Source organism: Camelus ferus, chromosome 11 (genome assembly GCF_009834535.1).
Source record: "Camelus ferus isolate YT-003-E chromosome 11, BCGSAC_Cfer_1.0, whole genome shotgun sequence".
Classification (NCBI taxonomy): Eukaryota; Metazoa; Chordata; class Mammalia; order Artiodactyla; family Camelidae; genus Camelus; species Camelus ferus.
In genome coordinates this window covers 45,389,165-45,410,639 of record NC_045706.1, presented here as the reverse complement: position 1 = coordinate 45,410,639, position 21,475 = coordinate 45,389,165, and the positions used below count along the sequence as shown (strand labels likewise).

Sequence of the window (21,475 nt, the reverse complement as noted above, 5' to 3'; positions counted from 1 at the left end):
CTTTTTTTGAGATTTATTTTTTATTTTTGTTATTTATGTATATATCTTTATTGAAGGATAATCAGTTTACAGTGTTGCCAGTTTCTGGTGTACAGCGTAATAGTTCAGTCTTACATATACATACATTTGTTTTCATATTCTTTTTCACCATACGTTACTACAAGTTTTTTTTGAGATTTTTAATTTTATTTTTATGTGTATATACATTTTTATTGAAGTGATAGTTTTCATGGGGGAGTTAAACTAATTTCTTAGATGATTACTTCATTGTCTTTATGATGGATAATAGTGAACAATCCAGTTGATGCATTTTAAAGACTATTTTGATTGATTTGTAGTTCTTTTACATTAGACTTTACGGTTATTACAATTTGACTTGAGTTCCTTTATGAAGGTAGTTATTCAGACTAGAGATGTCCAGATTTTACAGAGTGGTCAAAATTGGATTAGCTCAACTCTGTATGGTAATTGGCACTTTAATTTTTAAAAATTAGGGAGCATTTCACTGATGCTAAGGGATGAACAAATGAGCTCTTAGTGACATTTTTGGCAGTAGCTAATACTTACTGAGTGCTTCCTTTGTGCTACTCTGTCCTAAGCATGTAACATGTATTCACTCCATTTGATCCTCACAGCAATTTCTTTATGTAGGAACTATTATTATTATTTCCATTTTACAGATGAGGAAACTAAGGCACAGAGAGATGATGTTACATGCCTAGGGTCACACAGCTAGTATATCTTGTAGCTGGGATTAGGATTCAGTTTAATTGGAGTTTGCTGTCTTAACCACTATGTTACATTATACTGACTGTCAACAAAGAATGTTAAAATATTTTCTGATTAATTACATCCCTCTAGACTAGATCAATGTATAGGTAAAAATAAACTGGAAAAAGTACCTATAGTAAAACAGTATGAAAAGGAATATATATATGTACATATATGACTGAAACATTATGCTGTACATCAGAAATGGAAGAAATTGACACATTGTAAACTGACTATATTTCAATTTTTTTTAAAAAAAGGCGTATAATTTTAAAATGTACTTGTGGCATTGGAATGCACTATATAAGTTCGTATGTCTAGATTAGGATGTGAAAGAATGGAAATTTGACTTTTTCTCCATCTCTGTGCAGCTTCTGGTCTGCACAGTCTTAAATCCAAAGAAAACCTACTGTTCTCTCTCTGATTTAGATTTCTCTTCTCCACATACTTTTCAACTCTTGTTTGTCTCCTCCTCCTCTCATAGGTTTTACTACTTTGTTTTGGGGGTTTTGTTTATCCCCTGATTTCTACCTTCTTTCTTTCTCCAAAATGATCTTAACAAACTAGAGATTAATTTATTTATAAAAGAAATATTTCTGTTACTATGTGAGGTCATGGAATAGGTCTAGATATGTGCTGAGTAACAGAAGACATTAAAAATATGCAATCAATAAAATCACATATATAGATGATCAGTAATTGACTGTGGTTTATTTCAGAAATGTCTTTTGTTAAATGAAGCTTCTAAATGAACTCTCCAAGCCACAGAATTAAGAAAGGCTATTTATTTTGAATACTGCTCATAGTTTTAAAAGGCAATTAATAAATTGATTAATTCAGTTCATTTTTAAAAAGAAGTAAGTGTCTACTATTTTAAAACGTAAATACCTTATCCAGTAGATAATGTTAATTATAATAAATATGAGTTTGGACATATTATAGGAATATAATTTCCAAGTGAAAGTTTCTCATATCCAACTTTAAAATTAAGGTATCTCTTTTTTTTTGAAGTCTGAAAATATGAATTATTTAAAATAATATTACAAACTAATCTATAGCATTTATCAACTATTAGTCTAGAAGAAAACTTCATATTATTTGTAACTATACCTATAATAAAGGAAGTCCTATCTAGTTCCTGAAGAAAAACACTTAGTTTATTTCTCAATGAGTATATTGAATTTAATAAAACATTTGATAAAAAAAATTTGAAGACTTGGTATATAACAGTGTTTAAAATAGTTTTGTAATATGTCAGCATATGAATGACATTTGTAAAATTTATTAGTATGAGCCTTAGTTGTTCTGATGAGTCTACAGTGTGGTTTTATTAAAAACAATTTCTCTAGCATACAAATATGAATTATAGGCTGGATGATGAAAATGCTTACACTTCCCCTAGCCCCCCAAAATTAATACCTTGTGATATAAAATTATGGTAAGGAAAGAACTATTGTTGAGACTCACAAAAAAGAACGTTTTTCTTTTATACTGGTAGGTAGGGTCCTGGATCTAGAGTGACAGGCCTTAGAGTGGTCCTGGCTGTAAAACTACATTTTAGGCTGTTTCTCAAGAATTCATTACTACCTCTGTTGAATATATATCTTGGAGAACCCAAGGGTCTGAAATTGCTTCAGAAGATAGGCTCTGTATGTCTTCTGCTTCTCAATTAAATTTGGATCCTTCTCAACTGGATCAGAACCTTTTATACTGGCCATACAACAGTGCTATCTGATTTTTCAACCACTGGAATAAAACTCACTGTACTTTAAAAAATACTGTTTTTTTGAGGTGATTTTTTTTTCAAAGTAACAGATACTCATTCTTTCATAGTAACTTTCCAAAACCCTGTGTTTGGAAAATCCAGAAAAGTGGGAAGAACTTAAACAAAGAAGAAACAAACAAACAAAAAACCTCTGATAATTCTGCTAACCAAAGGAAGCCGCTGATACTAGTTCATCTTCCCAAAAAAACCCTTCCCTCCTTTTGGTTACTGGGATCCTCATTGTCTTAATCCCCCAAAGTAGAAATCTGGGCTCATCTTTGATTAGTCATATTTAGTATATCCTACTGTGTCTGTGTCTACTGTGGCTGTTGAATTTGTCCAGTCCCACAACTCCGGACTCATTCCTTTTCACAGTGCTTTTCTTAGATGTTAAACTAGCCTTCTCTATTTGGTCTTTCTGTCTGTATTGTCTTCTATTTTTTATTCCTCACGTTATTAGTAGGTTTACTTCTCTGAGGACCAAGTCTAATCCTGTCGCATGGCTGAAGAACATTCTGTGTCTCTGAATGTTTTAAAGAGAAAGTGTGGACAACTGTTACAGCATATATGAAGTACTAGAAGCCTGTGAAACATTTCCTAGTGGCCTCATCCATAGCAGTCCCTCAGTGGGCACTTTATATGTAACTTCTATCACACAACTTGATTGTCTCTTGAACACAACACCAGTGTCGTGTTTTATGCTGTTTTTTTCTGCCTTGAAATACTTTTTGTTTTTACCAAATGCCTCGTAACTTTCAAAACATAACTTAGACATCATCTTCCCTGGGAAGCATTCTTAAACTGTTCCAGATAACAGTTACTTCACTCTGGTATTCTAGAGGGAACTAATTATACTGCCTTATAACACTTGCCATGTTGTATTTTACTTAGTTACATATATCATGTACATTTCTGCTTTTCTAGTCAGTTAAGGAAGATATTCTTCTACCTACAGTATACCCAGAGTGTTCTCATTGAGTCTCTATATACAGTCAGCCCTTTGTATCCATAGTTTCTGCATCCATGGATTCAACCAACCTTAGATCGAAAATAATCAGAAAAAAAAATTTCAGAGAGTTCTGAAAAGCAAAACTTGAATTTGCCACACTGGCAACTATTTACATAGCATTTACATTGTATTAGGTATTATAGTAATCTAGAGATGATTTAAAATATATGGGAGGATGTGTGTAAGTTATATGCACATATTATGACATTTTATATGAGGGATTTGACTTGAGTATCTATAGATTTTGGTATCTATGGAGTTCTGGAACCAGTCCCCCATGGATACTAAGAGATGACAGTACATTCATGCTCTATGCCAAAGATATCCAAAAAATTCTGAAGAAATTTTTAGGGGAGTGTGGAGGAGTGCTGTTTGGAAATGTAAGAAAAAGTCCAAGACAGCCTTGCCCCAAAATTGTGCTTTAGGTTTCTTGGTGCTACGTTCACTGCTGTCTTTGTTCAGAATTGTCAGTGTCTGAAAGTGATCCTGTTTTTGTTAAAATTACTCAGTACATCTTTTTATTGTTAATAGTTCACAGTACTTCACATTAGCATTCAAGAATCTGTCCAAAAAATTCCAAATATATTATCACTGTGTTTATTTCCATGGAATTAAGCAAGATAGCACAACTCAGAAGTTAGTGAGAAAGACAAAAAGAAATTGATGTTAATATATAGGTATCATATCTTTGGAAGGTGCTAGATCACCAGTTCATTTTTCTGAGAAACTGTAAATGGAAAGAGTCAAGAATTTATACTGGTTTTCCTGTGTAAACTGCATTTCAGGATAACCAAATAGTTATTTAGGGAAAGGCCTTTTTAGAAGAATTCCAGATAACAAATGCAGATAGAATGATAGAATTAGAGATTTTATTTGCTGGCAACTCTCTGAAATACAGATCCTCCATGTTACTGATTAAATCTGAGCCATTATTCAGTGAAGCTGTGTTAAGATTCATATTCTTTGGTGAAAATTGAAATGCCTAATGAGAATAGAACACTTCCTCTAATTTGAGATGAGCTGTGGTAAAAGCTGAGATTCTCCAGAAAATAATTTTAATTACTGGATTACTTTTCTATTGCTGCAAAATAAATTGCCACAGCAGGTTAAAACAACCCAGATATAGTATCTCACAGTTTCCATGGATCAGGAGTCCGGGCACAGTTTAAGCTGAGTCCTCTGCTTAGGGACTTACAAGGCTGCAAATCAAAAGTATTGGCTACGGCTGAGATGTCTTTGAGGGTCTGGGTCCTCTTCCAAGCTCACATGGTTGTTGGCTGAATTAATTTCCTTCCAGCTGTAGAACACAGGGCAACTTGCTTCTTCAAGACAGGCAAGAAAGTCTCTGACCTCTAGACCCTCTTATGAAGGACTCACCTAATTAGGGAGGCCCACCTGGGAAAATTTCCCTTTTGAATAATTTAAAGCTAGCCAATTAGGGACCTTAATTACAGCTACAAAATATTTTCACCTTTCACATAATTGTGGAAGTGATATCCCATCACCTTTACCATATTCCATTGGTTTGAAACAAGTTGCAAGTCCCACGCACACTCAAGGAGAGGTGACTATACAAGAGCGTGGGTCATTGGGGATCATTTTAGAATCCTGCCCATCAATATAACACTCAACCTTCTGTAAATAAAAAAGTAAGTAGCTTATTTTGTTTGTTAGTATGCAGGCAGTATTAATAGAGCTTGAAGTAGAAGAGAAAAAAATAGTCATCCATAATCCTGCCAGCCAATGAATCAAAATGTTTTCCTTTGGCTATGTGCGTGCATAAATTTTATAAAGAACCTATAGAACAGAGATACAGTTTCCCATTGCTTTCCACTTAGCAAAGGCATTTGTTGTTATTTATATAATATTTATATTTGCCATTTTTAAAGAATGAAATTGTTTCAGGTCACTGTATCTATATTATTGATTATTGTAGGTTAATCAAGGTGTAACTCACAAACAGTGAAAATCATTGCTCTCTGTTTAGTTCTGTGAGTTTTGATAAGCATGTGTATTTGTACAACCACCATCACAGTCAAGGTGCAAAATACTATCTTGTGCCTCTTGGTAGACAAACCCTCCTCCCACATCCCAGACCTTGACAATTACTGGTTTATTTTCTTTCCCTATATTGTTTTTTCTAAAATGTTGTATAAGTGGAATCATACACTTTGGAGCCTTTTGGGTTTTGTTGTCACTTAGTAAAATGCATTTGAGGTTGGGAAGTAAAGGAATAGTGTTCCTGTGACATAAAAAATAAATGTTTTGTCTTTGTTTCTGGTTCCTGGCCCAGAGCTGCTAAAATCCTTGAAAGGAACATTTTCTGTTATTCGTAACAAGCTTTTTTCAACCATGCCTAAGGTTATGCAATGAGGTGACTCTTGGTGGGCCCCTGGATAGCTTCAGGATGGGCACTGGTTGCCAGAGGAACCAACAATGTGATTAGAGAGTTGGAACTTCAGCCGCATTCCTGGACCTGCAAGGAGAGGAGGTTTTCAATTGCCAGTGGTCAGTGATTTAGTTAGTCATGCCTACTTAGCAGAACCTACATAAAGACCCTTAAACAGTGGGGTTCCGAGAGCTTCAGATTTGGTAAATCCACTTGCTAGAAGGGTGGCACACTCCTACTCTATGGAGACAGAAGCTCCTGTGCTCAAGACCCAACTGGACCTTGCCCTGTATGCCTTTTTAATCTGACTGTTCACTTGTTTCCTTTATAATAAACTGGTAAAAGTAAATATAATTTTCTCTGGAGTTTTGTGAGCTGATCTAGCAAATTATTGTCATTGAAAGGGGGTGGGGGTTGTGGGAAACTTATAGCCAAGTCCGATAGAAGTATGAGTAACCTGGGGACCCCATACTTGCAGCGGGTCTCTGACATAGGGGCTTTCTTGTGGGACTGAGCCCAAAAGCCTGAGGAGTCCAGCACTGATTTAGTAGTTAATGTCAGAATTGAAATGAATTGTAGGACACCCAGTTGGTGTCTGAAGAGTTGGAGAATTAGTTGGTGTGAGGAAAAAACTCATACATTTGGCGTCAGAAGTGTTTTGAGTAAAAATAGCTCAGCTGCACCCAAAGCTGCCTAAGATTTGGGCTTGCCCAGCTCATGGTGGGGTAACCTTTAAGCCCTTGGGATGTCCGGCCTGGTGAGAGTGTCTTTGTTTACCTGAGGGCCTTTGGCCACACCAGGTTGCCTATGCTGACAATGTGGCGTCCTTGGGCTGTGTGGTATCAGATTAACCTATAGAGGAGCTGGAGACTAAAGTTAGCTATGCAGATGATCAACCCTACATATATTTTAGACCTCAGGTGAAAACGCAGGACACTGAGCCTCAGGTGAGCTTACCTGGTTGCCCGTACTCCATGCATGTTGTCACATGTTCTTGCCGGTAGAAATAAGTGCTGTCTGCACAGCTCCACTGGGAGAGGACATCTGGAAGCATGGTATCTCTTGGACCCTGCCCTATGCTCCTCTTCCCTTTACTGACTTTATTCTGCATCCTTTTGCTATAATAAATTGAGTCCATGAGTAAAACGGCTCTTTACTGTGTAATTCTAGTGAATTATTGAACCTGAGGGGCCTTGAGGACCCTGTTTAAGGGTCTTTATGTAGGTTCTGCTAAGTGGGCATGACTAATTAAATCACTGACCACTGGCAATTGAAAACCTCCTCCTCTCCTTGCAGAGGTTCATCCATATTATTGCATGTATCAATACTCAGTTCTGTTTTACTGTTGAGTAGCATTTCAAAGTTTGTTCACTCCCTGGTTGAGCTAGTTGTTTCCAGCTTTTGGCAATTACAAATAAAATGACTATAAACATTTGAATGTGGGTTTTTGTGCGAACAAAAAGTTTTTTATTTCACTGGGCTGAAAATACCTAAAAGTGGGATTGCTGGGTTATATGAAAAGTGTATGTTTAATTTTATGAGGAACTACTGAACTGTTTTGCAAAGTGGCTGTCCCAATTTGTACTCCTCCCAGCTGCCACTGGATGAGAGTTCTGATTGCTCCTCATCCTCCTTAATATTTGCTATTGCTAGTTTTCTTTTTCTTTTCATTTTACCCATCCTAATAGGCATGTAATAGTATCTTATTGTAGTTTTTCTTTCCATTTCCCTAATACCTAGTGATGTTGAGTGTCTTTTCTTGTGCTTACTTGCCATTTTTATATCTTATTTGATAAAATATCGTTTCAAATTTTTTGCTGATTAAAATTTTAAAAAAATTATTATTGAGTTTTGAGAGTTCTCTAAATATTTTGGATACCAATCTTTTTATCAGATACGTGTTTTGCAAATGTTTTCTCCCAGTCCATAATCGTGGGAGAGGAATTTTTAATTTCATTAATTTTATGGATTTTAAGAAATCTTTGCCTAACCCAGTGTCATGTGTTTTCCTCTAAAAAGTTTTTTAGATTTTTAAACATTTTACATTCAAGTCTATGATTCATTTTGAGTTGATTTTAATATATGGTGCAAACAATGGTCCAAGGTTCATTTGTGACATATGAATATCTAATTGTTCTAGCACTATTTACTGAAGAGATTATCCTTTCTTTGTTGGATTACATTTTTACCTTTGTCAGAAATCAAGTGGCTGTATATGTATGGGTCTATTTCTGGACTCTCCATTTTGTTCTATTCATCTGTTTACTGATGTCATGCTGAGTTGATTAATGTAGCTTTATAGTATAGTCCTGAGGTAAGATAATATTAGTCTTCAGTTTTTTCTTTTTGAAACTGTTTTGGTTGTTCCAATTCCTTTATCTTGATTTTAGAATTAACTCATTGATTGTTAGCTTCAAAAAATTTGCTGGTATTTTGATTGAGATTACTTTGAATTTGTAGATCAGTTTGGGAAGAATTGAGTCATCTAATACATGTGCATGGTATATTTCCTCATTTACTTAGGTCTCTCATTCAGCAGTACTTTGTAGTTTTCAGCATGGAGAGCTTGTATGTATTGTATTACATTTCTACATTTTTTAAGTTGCTATTATAAATGCTACTGGCTTTAAATTTGGATTTCTAATTTTTTGTTTCTAGTGTATAGAGATATAATTGATGTTTGCATATTGATCTTGTATCCTGCAACCTTGCTAAACTCATTTATTAGTTCTAGGAGCTTTTTTGAAGATTCTTAGTGATTTTCTATATAGACAGTTATGCCCTTTACAAATAAAAGTAGGTTTATTCTCTTTCCAATCTGTATGTCTTTTATTTCTTTTTTCTTACTGCATTTTCTAGGATTTTGAGTGTGTTTTTATTGAATAGGAGTGGTGACAGCTGATGTCCTTTTCATGTTGTGAATCTGGAGGGGAAACATTCACTATTGTAGTATTAAATACGATGTTAGCAGTAATTTTTTAATGAGATGCATTTTATCAGACTGTATAAATGCCCTTCTATTCCTGATGTGCTGAGAATTTTATCAGGAATGAGGATTGGATTTTTTCAAATGCTTATTTTTTGTTTTTGTTGATGCCATAGTATTTTCCTTCTTTAGTCTGTTGATCTGGTGAATTATACTGATTTTTCATTGCTGAATCAACTAATAGTCCTGGAATAAACCTGTATTGGTTGTGGTGTGTTACTCGTTTTATAGGTTACTGAATTTGATCTGCTAATGTTCTGCTGAGGATATTTGCATCTATGAAGGATTTATAGTTTTCTTCTCTTGTAATTTCTTTGTCTGATTTTGGTATCCAGGGTAATGCTGATCTCATACAATGAATTTGAAACTTTCCATCCTGTTGTAGTTGCACAGATTTTTTTCCCCTACTCTTTTTTTTTTTTTTTTTCCCCTGTGTGTTTTCAGTTTTGGTAATTTTTGTTGACCTGTCTTCAAGGTTATTGATTCTTTTCTCAGCTATGTTAAATCTTCTGATGAGCCCATCAGAGGCTTTGTAAATTTTTGTTATTGCAGTTCTCATTTTCAGCATTTCAATTTGACCCTTTTAGCATTTCTGTTCAACTCTTGTAGTTCCTGTCTCTGACTTGCCATATGATTGTGCATATTGTTCACCTGTTCCATTTGAGCCTACATCATTATTCATAATTATTTTTAATTCCTTGACTGATTGTTTCAACTTTTGAGTTATCTGTTTAAGTCTGCTTCTGTTGGTGGTTCTGTCTTCTGACAGCGATTTGTTTGCTCTTGAAGTTTTGTGTGGTTTATAATTTTGCAGGGGGGGTAGCAAATTACTTTATTGGAAAGAATAGTACAAATTAAAGAACTTAAAGAGATGTTTTTGTATGACTTATAAAAAAGGAAATGGTAACCCAACGTGCAGGCACTGTTTTGGTGACTAGGGAAGTCATCCCATGACTAGGCTTATAATTTTTGATCGAATGCCAGCTATCATTTACAAGATAATAGAGATTGATGTATCTAGAGTTTATGCCAAGAAGTGGGCATGACTTCTGTTCTGCTAAGCTGTTAATATGGGGGATTGAATCAGTCTTGCCTAGAGTTTATCAGGACGTATATTTTTTTGTTGCTCTGGTTATCTTTAGTACATCGTCAGCTTTAAATGCTCCTGTCATCACCTCATGTTTAAGGTGAGGGCTGATTTGCTGGAGAGTTTTAACTCAGTGTTTTTATTATACCTGTATCTTTAGCTTTACTTGTATATTTGTGCTTCAGATAGGTGCCTTCTGTATTCTTTTGTTCTTTCTCTATTAATGGAGCGCTGTTACTTATTACTAGGAGCTCGTTTGCCTTGTGGTGGTAGGCTGGGGGACCCGGGGGCTGTTTAGCTTTGTGGTGGTGGGCATGGGGCCTTATTTTTGGTCCTAGGCCAACTTTATAGGCAGACTCTTCTCAGTAATCCTGCTTTCCCCCTAATAATAGTAGACCTCTATTGTTTGGGGTCAGGGTGATTTCCTGTCCCTCTATCAGTCGTAGATACTATCATCTAATTTGAAGGAATTATAAAATTTTGAATCATAAAACTTCCAGAAGAAAATACAAAAGAATACTTACATATTTTCTAAGCATGGCTTAAGGTTGAAACATAGATTTTTTAACTTATTTCAGTGTATAAAAATTTAAAACTTGTGAATATCAAAAAACAGAGTGCAAGTGGGGAAAGAAGGATCCATGTAAATTTAGATGTAAAAGCAAGTGAAACAATTGATTTTAAGTTAATTTTTGTAATTAGAATAGTTGAAAAAGATTTTTTTTTAGCTACTAAAGGCAAAGAAGAATATTAAAGCATGCAAGGTAAAGGTTTCAGGTATGAAGGTTACTTGTATTTAGAGTATCTCAAAAATTCCTCCATTTGAAGTTAGTTCTGCTAGATTAATATGGTAGTTTTAAGAGCAAATTTGGAGAAGCAAGGAAAGAAGCAATTCTGTAATGGTGTTTAAAAGAATTATTGTTTTCATTGGGAAGTCTTTTGGTCTGTTTTATTAGTTTGTATGTATTAATGATTGATATGTATATCTTCTGTGAGATGTCCAAGATAGAACCTTTCTGGCTAAAAACATTTGTTTTCCTAAGCAAAATTACTCTTGTCAATCCTTTAACATTTTTCAGGTTTGAATCTACCATGTGTCAGAAGAGTATATACCTTACTGCTTGGTAGGTTATTTAGAAGCTTTAGAATCAAAGTTTTAGGAACTCTATTGATTACGTCAGCCTCTGCATTTTATATATGATTCCTGGAGAAGGAGAGTGATTTATCCAAAGTAAACAGTAGTTAGTGGTATAAGTAACTTAGACTTCCTTGACTCCTGCTCTTTCATTACCCTGCATTATGTGACTGCTAATTTCAGGTTTGCTGCATTTGAGATATACATCTTAAAATATCCATTTGTAAGTGGCCCTGTGGAATGGGGATTGACCAGTTTTAACTTCTGTTTGCGTATTTTGTGAAACGAGAAGTTGGTTACCTTTCTGAATATTTCTCTTGGCCATTTAATCTTAGATAATACCAAACTTTGCCCTGGAGTAGCAGAATGTTTTGGGGATGTTGATTTGAATTTTAAATTTATAGTTAAAGTCCTTTTGAGGTCTGTTTTTCATGTGTGTCAGTTGTGATTTTTAAAGAAAGTATCTAGAGATTTCCATATACTGAGCTTCTGTGAACATGAACTCGGTATTTGGAACACTATTTTATGCACTCTCCTTAATTAAATAAACAATTAATCTGTAATAATGAAGCACACGTGGAATCACAAGACAGTACTTTCCTTTATGTAGAGTAATTTATTTTTATTACATATTTATGTTTTGTAATACATTATAAATCTCATTATATGTAATCATGTAGCTTTTTTGAGAATGTGCCAAGGGAAAGAATTCCCCATATTTCACTGCTAGGTCTTGTTTTGTTTCTGTTTTGTTTCTTTGAAGCTAGATTCTGTTAATTTAAGAAATGTGCCTCAGAGCTGTGTGTACTTGATCATGAAGTTCTTTCTTTATATAGAATCTAGCTTCATCCGTGGGGAAGAACATCAATGGAATATAGTTAGCATGCTGAGATTTTGACTCAGTATTACTTTTTAGCTTAGATTTTACTTTGACTTTTCATAATTTATAACTTTAAATAAAAGTATAGAAGGTCTTTTCCTTCATTAATTTTCATGGATATAAACAGAGCCATTCTTTGGGACTTTTAGCTTTGCCACTACTGACATATGGCAATAATGAAGGCTTATGAGAATAATAGGAAGATAACCCTTTAGGAACCTAACTTGTTCATAAGTAAAGGAGCTAACATAACAGTTGAAGATGCAAAGTGCAAGCTTCTATCTAGCATGTTTTAATGGTAGTATTAACTACCATTTATGAGAGGGGTGATGAATAAACAAAAAGTGCTATGGAACACCCTTGGAAGACTTGTTGTATACTCAATAGCAATTTTTCATTTCTTTTTTTCTTACAGCTCCTTGTTCAGCAGATTAGGAAATTTCCAGTGCTATTATGTTCATTCTTTCTAAATTAAAAAAGTTCATAAGTCAGATTTAAAGTCTCATTTTTGGAGGGGTATGTAGCTCAAGCGCTAGAGCACATGCTTAGCATGCACAAGGTTCTGAGTTCAATCCCCAGTACCTCCTCAAATAAAAATAAATAAACCTAATTACATCCCCCCTCAAAAATTAATAAGAAAATAAAGTTTCATTTTTAATAGAAAAATGTTGAAAAGAAGTAGAAGATTCCTGTGCATGCAGAATTTAAATTGGAAACTAGGTAACAACTGTGGAGGCCCAGTAGAGATTTCTTCATTTCTTCTTCCTTTCTTCTTCCTCTTTTTCCTTGTACATGGCATCAAGAAGGTAGTCAGAATGATGTTTGTATGTTGGCTCCATCAAAGACATTATTTGAGACTGTTCTCTTTAGAATACTAAGAACAGACTGGGTGTTTTGCATATATACTTATAGGATCATTTTGGGGTTTGCATTAAATTGGTAGTTTGGTAACAAAATGAATGTTTTTCTTGTGAATTGTAACTCTTTATCTCTTCTTTAGAAATTACTCCCATGAACCACCTTGTTTTTCTGGTGAAGCTCAAGTTTTATGAAGGCTTTACATTGTACATGATGAAATGAGATAATGTATGTAAGACATTGTTTTAAAGGAGATGAATAACCCTGTAGAAAGAACATGAAGTCTTATTTATGACCCTTGATTGAGAGATTCTCGGTTCCTCTTAGTTGGGTTAGATTTAGAAGAAGGTACATTTTTGCTATATTCTTTCATTAATTCAATAGCATTTATTGAGTATCTACTCTGCAGAAGATTTAATGGATGCTGGGAACATTGTTAGAAACAAGATAAAGATACATTGTCCTTGCTTTTATAGAGTTTATAGTCTGTCCAAGGAGACAGATATAAAAATAAATTACATATACTAAGACAAATGGGAAATGTTTTGAAAATCTGTTATTAGGAATTTGATAATCTCGGTATCAGATGGCTTCCTTGAGGAAGTAATATTTGATTACTTTATCGTTATCCTAAGTGTGATTGAGGAATTCAGTTAAAATAGTGCTTAGAGAAATACCTAAATAAAAATTACTTAAGATTTAATAAAAAGCATGGTAACATAAACTTATATTCCATTCTATTCTTGGTCTCCGTTTGCATAATTAAGTTGAAACTCTTGATTTTCTTCATTTTAACATTGGCTTCCACAGTTCTTAGATGTACTCATGTATATGGTAGTTTAAGACCTCATAACCCAGCCCAGTCTTTACATTTGACAATGAATAAAAGCCTCCAAGTTACAGATTTGAAAACTGTTAAAATGCCCTAATTATCTTGTATGCCATTCCAGTAATACTTCCTTAAATACAAAACAAACCAAGGTATTTCTGTTGTCTATCTTTCCAGATAGACTGAATTTCTCAAGGACAGAGGCCCTATCTCCAGAACCTTGCAGGATGTGAGACACATCAGTGTGTCTCATCCATAACAAATCAGTTATGGATGATCTTTGTTATTAATAAGGAGGAAACAACTTGGTGACTGGCCTCATGTTTCTTTTAAGTTGCTTCTTAGCATAATTCAGATACTTGGGAATCAGTAAGTTCTGGTTTTGAATTCCAGTTCCTTAATGTGTATTCCTAGGCAAATTTCTCTAAACCTCACTTTCTTCATCTTTAAAATAAAGTGAGATTACATGTGTAAAGTACTTAGCATAGTGTCTGACAGATAGTAAGTGTTCCATAAATGGTGACTAATATTATTACAAGGTACAGATCTTCCTTGGCTTAGGATGGGGTTACCTCTGGATAAATCAATCATAAATTGAAAATATCCTAAATTGAAAATGTGTTGAACACATCTAATCTACTGAACATCATAGCTTAGCCTAGCCTACCTGCCACATGCTCAGGGCACTTACATTAGCCTACGGTTGGGCAAAATCATCTACACATAGCCTGTTTTATAATAAAGTGTCACATATCTCATGTAATTTATTGAATACTATACTGAAAGTGAAAAACAGGATGGTTATATGGGTATAGAAAGGTTCTAAGTATATATCGGCTGTTTACCTTTGTGATTGCATGGCTTGACTGGGAACTGCAGCTTGGTGCTACTGTCCAGCATCAAGAGAGTATTGTACTACTCGCTAGCCTGGGAAAAAATCAAAATTAAAAGTTCCAAGTATGGTTCCTACTTAATGCATATTGCTTTCACACTGTTCCTAAAGTCAAAAAATCCTAAGTCAAACCATCATTAAGTTGGAGACTGTCTGTACATGCACTTAACCTTTTTGTCTATTTGTGATGTTAAAAACAGACACCTTTAGGGGGGTGGAGGGTGGGAAGGGATAGACTGGGATTTCAAAATTGTAGAATAGACTACACTGTATAGCACAGGGAAATATACACAAAATGTGATGATAACTCACAGAGAAAAAAATGTGACAATGAGTGTGTATATGTCCATGAATAACTGAAAAATTGTGCTGAACACTGGAATTTGACACAACATTGTAAAATGATTATAAATCAATAAAAAATGTTAAAAAAAAATCCATAACAGGAAAAAAAATGTTTTGAAATCTAAAAAAAAAAAAAACAGACACCTTTAGTAACACAGAATACTGGTATGTAGTAGAGCAGATAATTGGTCCTTTCTATGATTACACCAGGTCAAAAAGTAAAAAGTTGAAGTAGTCGACTGCTTATAAAACTAAACTTCATGAACTACTAATTATTGATAATGAAGCAGATAATTATGTCCCTTATTATTGCAATGAATACATTTTCTTCCTTTGTAAGTCAGGGTTGTTTTTTTTTTTTAATAAACCAAGTAGATTTTATGAGCAAATTTTTGTGGATTTTTTAAAAAAATAAAATAATAATCCCTCAATGTATCTTTTATATAGATTTAAGGTATTTGATGTAAGAGGTTTGCATGAATTAATGTATTAATGTGTATTTGTATTTAATATACATATTTGCATGTGGGGGTGCAAAGAGTAGATCTAGTCTTTATTTCTAAATTTTCAGCCTCTATAAAGTTAGTAATTTTAAATACTTCTGTGTTACTCTCTTTGCCTATATAGTGAAAAGTATTGTAACTCTTTGTATTTACTAATACTGGCATTTTCTGAGGATCTTTATGAAAGTAAAGAATGTAAGGGAGCTAATTGAACAAATATTCTAAGGTTTCAAATCTGACTAAAATTTATTTTAATTCCATCTTATTTACAGTTACGATTTGCTTGTAAAAATAATGTAAATACAGTTGACTTTTGAACAACTCAGGGGTTAGGGGCGTAGTGCAGTAGAAAATTTGATTACAACTTTACAGTTGGCATTAGAACACATTCTGCATCTGTGGATTCAACCAACTGGTTAGTATAGTACTATAGTAGTATTTATTGGGGAAAAAAACCTGCATGTAAGTGGACCAGCAGTTCAAACCCATGTTGTTCAAGGGTCAACTGTATTCCCTGAAACTAAGCAAAAAATGCCAGCAAACAAACAAAAATCGTTTAGGTCCTTTTTATTCTATATTTAAAAATGTGCCCTTTAGGTTTCTCCTAAACCAAAATATTCACAAATTAGTGGGGGGGGGGTTATTTTTTAATTTTTTAAGTTTTACTTTTTGGTTTTGGTAAACCCTAGGCACTAGTTGTAATTAAGAAATTCGTAAACTACCATCTGGAGTATAGTACTAAGAATTTAAGATGTTTGATTGAAAATATTATGAGGATATACGGCCTTTTAAAAAACTTGTTTCTGCACTTGAAGTGTTTTGATTGTTTGATGAATTTACATGCTTTTCAGAGCACTTAAAAGGACAGCATTCTGTAAGTAGAGAAGGTTCCTAGGGGACCATTTAGAGGAATTTACCTACAAAATTAAAATCAGCTGGTAGTTTTATGTAAGGCACCCCAACAGCCTATACTCTAAAAATATAATTCAGTGAATGGTATCTATATTATAATAGTATTACTTGCATCTCTTTTCTCAAGTGACTTTATATTTTCTTACTTGCTCTTAGAATATCACTGAGATTAGGAAGCATGCAATTTTTTGGTAACAATTGTATCATACCAAAGATCACAAAGCAAATCATTGAATTTGATATCTGAATGTTGGTCTTCTTACTCTGTTTTTTCTCTTTCCACATGTTTGATTATTTTCACCAGGTGATTTTACTGGCTCCTGAATCCAAGTTGATACTTTAGAAATCTCAGTCTGTAGTTCCCAAGGTGATTTGCTGAGTATTATATAGTATGTACTAAAAGAATGGATTTGGAAATAAAATTGCACAAGTAAAATTAAATTTTTCTCTCAGCTTGCGACTATGCATTTCTAGACGTGGTTTTCCTTTGTTTATCTATTACAGTTCTGTATTTGGCCTTTAGATTAGCAGAATTCGACATGATGATTAAAATCTCTCTTCCTTGTAATTTTGATTTCTAACCTGCTAGCAGTGGCCATGTATTCTCTGCTTCAAACAGCTCAGCTTGGATGTTGTAAGAAAGCAGATTAAAGCCTTGTGTTTATTTTAAATATTCATGTTTCTAGTATAAACTCCTTTAGAAAGGAAACTTCTGTAGAGGTTTAGAAAAATCTTTTAAGAAACCAAAAATTATCATGAACAATGATCAGTACATATATGTAAACTAAAAAAAGTGCAGTATATTGTATATGTATTTACATGCAATATATTATATATGTGCAGTCAAACTGTAATAATTCTACCTAATAAAACTGAAAAAGGAAAAAAAGTAGAGAGCAGTATGATGCCTAGAATTGTATGCATTTTCTGCAAAAGTATGGATTCTTGAAAAGCAAGGGCTATAGCTTTACACATATCTGAAATAAATATAAAAACTCTTGGAAAAAAGAAACCTGAAATTAGAGTAAGTTTTTATTGGGCTAGAAGAATTTTTTGGAGTTGGTATAATCACTAGTGGCCCTGAAAAGAAAAACACAACTGGAGTTTTAAAAACTACCTTTTAAACACACTATAAACTATGTCTAAAGTCGAATTTCTCACTGACATCTATATGGAGGTTTGATTTAGAAGAATTCAAGGCTTTGATCAAAGAAGGAGTAATTGTTCCAAGTTGGAGGTTTGTATGTGTATGGGTTACAAAGTCCTGTTGTGATTGGATGGGAAGTAAACATAATTTATTTTCTTGAACTGTGATTGGCTAAAACCCTTTTATTTCCACGGTAATTTGCAACAGCTGAATCCAGAGCCTTTCCCTGTTTCTGCTAACCGACCAGTGAGTTGGGGTAGGTACTAGTACTGAAAGTACTCAAATTGGCGCCAGAGACTGTGAATTTTAAGAATGGTGACAGAAGCCCTTAAGCGGGTGTTTGACTTTCTTAAAACAAAGCAGTAGAGAGGCGTAAATCTCTGAATAGCTCAAACGTGTAGTTCGTGTCACCCAAAACAAGAAGAATGAAAGGATGACGATGTTGTCTTCATTTTCATTTAACGTCGTGAATTGTTGCTCTGCAGTGGCTGAGTTCTGTGGGCTTAGTTTTCAGTTGAGAGTGTTGCTCTGCTTTGCTGTTGCGACTACAGGTCTATTAATTCGGACAAAATTCGAGCTAACTCAGACTGCCGTCGCCGTGTGTTTTGAAAAAACACATCACTCTGGAGATGCGGCTTTTCACCTGGAGTTTGTTTTGTGACCCAGAGTGGAACGAGCACGCTTCGTTTTCGCCTCACCCCTTCTTCTGAGGGAGAGACGAGTAGAGAGGTGGACTTCAAACGCTCTAGTAGCGTTCCTGAAGAACTGCATCCCCCTCTCCTGCCCCACTCTATTTTTTGTCCTGGCTAGCCCCGCAGCTACAGCTGCGGCGTCAGGCACTACTTTCCGTCTGCGGTAGTTTCTCAGACCCTCTCCCGCGGCTCCCTCCCCCAGCCCGCGCCGGCGGAAGGAGACGCGCAGCGCGCTCGCAACCAAGCTAGTTGAAGGGGAGGCGGAGTAGTACTGGCCGCGGTGCGGTGGCGGCAGCGGCCGGTGCTGCCTCCGAGCCTCCGACGGTGGTGCGGCGATTTGTCAGTTTTTTCTTTTCTTTTCTTTTCTCTCTCTTTTTTTTCCCCGTGAGCTGGAGGAGGAGTCTTCAAGTTGGGGAGTCCAGGGGAGTGTTGAGGACTGAGAGAGACCGAGGTCGCTGTGCCCTTCTGGGCAAAGCGTCCGGTGCGCCCTCGAGTCCGCGCTCGTTTGCTCGTGGGGTGGCCGCGGTCCCCAAGTCCGCTGTCCTCAACATGGGCGGCCGCTAGGAGGGGGTTTCGTTGGTTCGCTAGCAGCTGAGGAGGCAGCGGCCGCTTTGGCAGTGACTGCTATGGCGGTGGAGACGCGGCCGGAGCTGGTGGGGAAGCGGTTCCTGTGCCTCGCGGTCGGCGAAGAGGTGCGGCCGGAAAGCGGAGACAGCGGACGCTGCTGGCGGAGCTGGCGAGCGGGGGTCATCCGAGCTGTGTCACATAGGGACAGCCGCAATCCAGACCTGGCGGTAAGAGCAAACGCCCCCGAGTCTCCCAGCCTGCGCCTGCACTCCCATCCCCGTCTCGCAGCCGCACCTTCTGGGGTTATCTCTGGCACCTGGCTCAGCCTGGCCAACTGGCGGTCACGCCCCTCTTCCGTGCTCACGGCAGTATTGCCCATATCCCCTGCCAGGGTCGCCGCTTCCCCAAGAGTAGCTTCCTCGGTGGGGGCAGTCACCGAACGGGACTCCGCGGTGCCCGCCTGGGCTCCTTGGCCTCTGGGGTTGGCCGCGGCTGCCCCTGCGGCGCCCGGGCGGCCGCGGAGATCTTACGGCGAGGCGGGGCTGCGAGCCCGGCGCCGCACTGACAGGTCCGGCTGAGGAGCGGACCACTCCTGGCGGTAGGCTTCCAGCTTCACCAGCATTTCTTAGAGGAAGTCTCAATAGTGCCGCGGTTGAGGGTTTAAAACTTACCTTGTAAGGTTGCTGAAGGGGAAGGAGAAAAGGAAAGAGGCAGACCCCTGGTTTTCCAGTCCTGAAATTTGTGTGTTTTCGAGGCAAAGGGTATGGCATTGGCAGTGCCCAGATTCAACCTCTTTCTACAGTTAGATAATTGGATTTCTAACCGGAAACGATGAAAATGGAAATTTTTGGTTTGGAGGTTTTATGAGAATTAATTTCTTTCTCTCCCCCAGCCTTCTTTCCTTCCGTTCATTTTTTGTCCATAGTGTTATGTTGTTGTTTTTGTTTTTGTTAGAAGTGAATAGTACTTGAAAATCATCCGTTCCTGGGTTTTATATGATTTTAAATGATGCAAGGAACATTGAAAATGAAATGCTAAAGATCCTACAGAACCCTAAAGTGTCTTTTTCTTTGAATGCTTTTCTTGTGACACTGCTAATATTTTCAGTAGTGTAGGAATGTGCAGGATATTTCGAGAAGGGATATGCTGTTAGTGTTACAGTAAACATATTCACTGGGGGACACAGATTGGAGTTAAGGAGCGGAATAGAGGCAACAAATTGACTAGACTTTGAAAGGTTGATTTATGAATACATAATCAATGAAGTTTATTGGGAATATGCTGGGACATTTAATTTTTCAATGAATATTTCAAACTTCGGATTTTTTTCCTTTTGTTTATATGCAGATTTACAATTCCAGATTCACTTTAGTATCTGTGTACATACCTATCTTAGTATTTTTGTTAGCGGTTTTGAGTGTGTTTTTGCAAACCTCGGTTTCATGACTAGTCGATGATATGGTTACATGCAGTATGTATTAATGTCGACTTGATGTTGCAAAGCATGTTTGTTTTGCTCATAGGTTTATCTAATAGGAAATACGCAGAATAGAGGTAATTTTGAAGATTCTGGATGGTTATTCTCATTGAAAAGATGTAAAAGAATCTTCCTTAGGAAAAAAACGTCTTAATGGTTCTACAAATTGTGGCAGTTCAATAACTGTATAAAAAACATGTGCTGACTATTTTTCCTTCTTTTAGTGATAGGAAATTGTCTTGGCTTTTATGTGGAAGATAGTTGGATTATGGGTTAGCATTTTAACGTTTTTTCGAAATAAATATGGAATGATACTTTGTGTTTGCCACAGTATTTTGTTTTAGTAGTTAACTTTAAAATTGGGAAATACAGTTTTAAATTACATATATGTTTGGTGATAGTCAAGTTATTAAAGTTGGTATCAAATATCAAGTATATTAAAAATACTTTATTATATGGAAATTTAAATGATATAAAGAATGAGGTTTACACATGGTTGAGAAGGTAAGGTATTAAGGGCTATTTAAAAATGAGGGGGGAGGGTATACCTCAGTGGTAGAGTGCATGCCTAGCATTCATGAGGTCCTGAGTTCTATCCCACGTACCTCCACCAAAAGTGGAAATAGATAAATCTAATTACCTCTTTCCTAAAAATAAATAAATATTTTAAAAATGAAAAATGTATGTGGTTGGAGGGAATTGAGTAGAAAGAACTGTAAGTTGTTTCTCAGATCATAGAAATGTTTTGCATCTTGATTTGCATGGGTGTATACATATATCAGAACTTGTTGAATTGTGCACTAATATCTGTGTTTTTCACTCTATGCAGATTTTACCTCAAAAAATGTGTTTTGAACCATAACTGTGAACCTTCCAACAGTTTTCCATAGTCTTTTTTTAAAATTGTTATTACTGTGTAATCTGAGTTTTTATCCTACAGCCTACAGATTTCATTATTTTAAAATTTTTTAATATTCATATTTCTTTTTTTTTACATTCATATTTCCTTAATTAAATGGAACTTGGGATAGTTTAACATCACCATAGTGTAAAGCCTTTGTAGACTTTTGTTACTGCAGAATAAATCAAGCCCAAAAGAGCTTGACCAGTTACATAAAAAATGCTGGTAAATAGGCTATTTTTGTGAGTGTTTTTCCTTTTTTTAAGTTATAAATACATGTGGTTTATAACCTGAAAATTTATTAGGAATCATGGTTGTGTATTTATATAT

General features: G+C 35.8%; 1 protein-coding gene across 7 annotated transcripts in view; it reads left to right on the top strand.

Moving 5' to 3' along the window:
* JMJD1C (jumonji domain containing 1C) overlaps positions 1 to 21,475 on the top strand; it is a 257,660-nt gene that overhangs the window by 28,769 nt on the left and 207,416 nt on the right. For 2 of the 7 annotated variants that reach the window (XM_032491483.1, XM_032491482.1), the window contains exon 1: positions 18,487 to 18,994. The exons of 2 other annotated variants lie outside the window; for them this stretch is intronic. In XM_032491483.1, the coding sequence (XP_032347374.1) occupies positions 18,827 to 18,994 (168 nt within the window). In that variant the 5' untranslated portion in view covers positions 18,487 to 18,826. Of the gene's footprint in view, positions 1 to 18,469; positions 18,995 to 21,475 lie in introns of those variants that run through there. 3 more of the 7 variants (XM_014551733.2, XM_032491480.1, XM_032491489.1) reach the window with 2 other exon arrangements.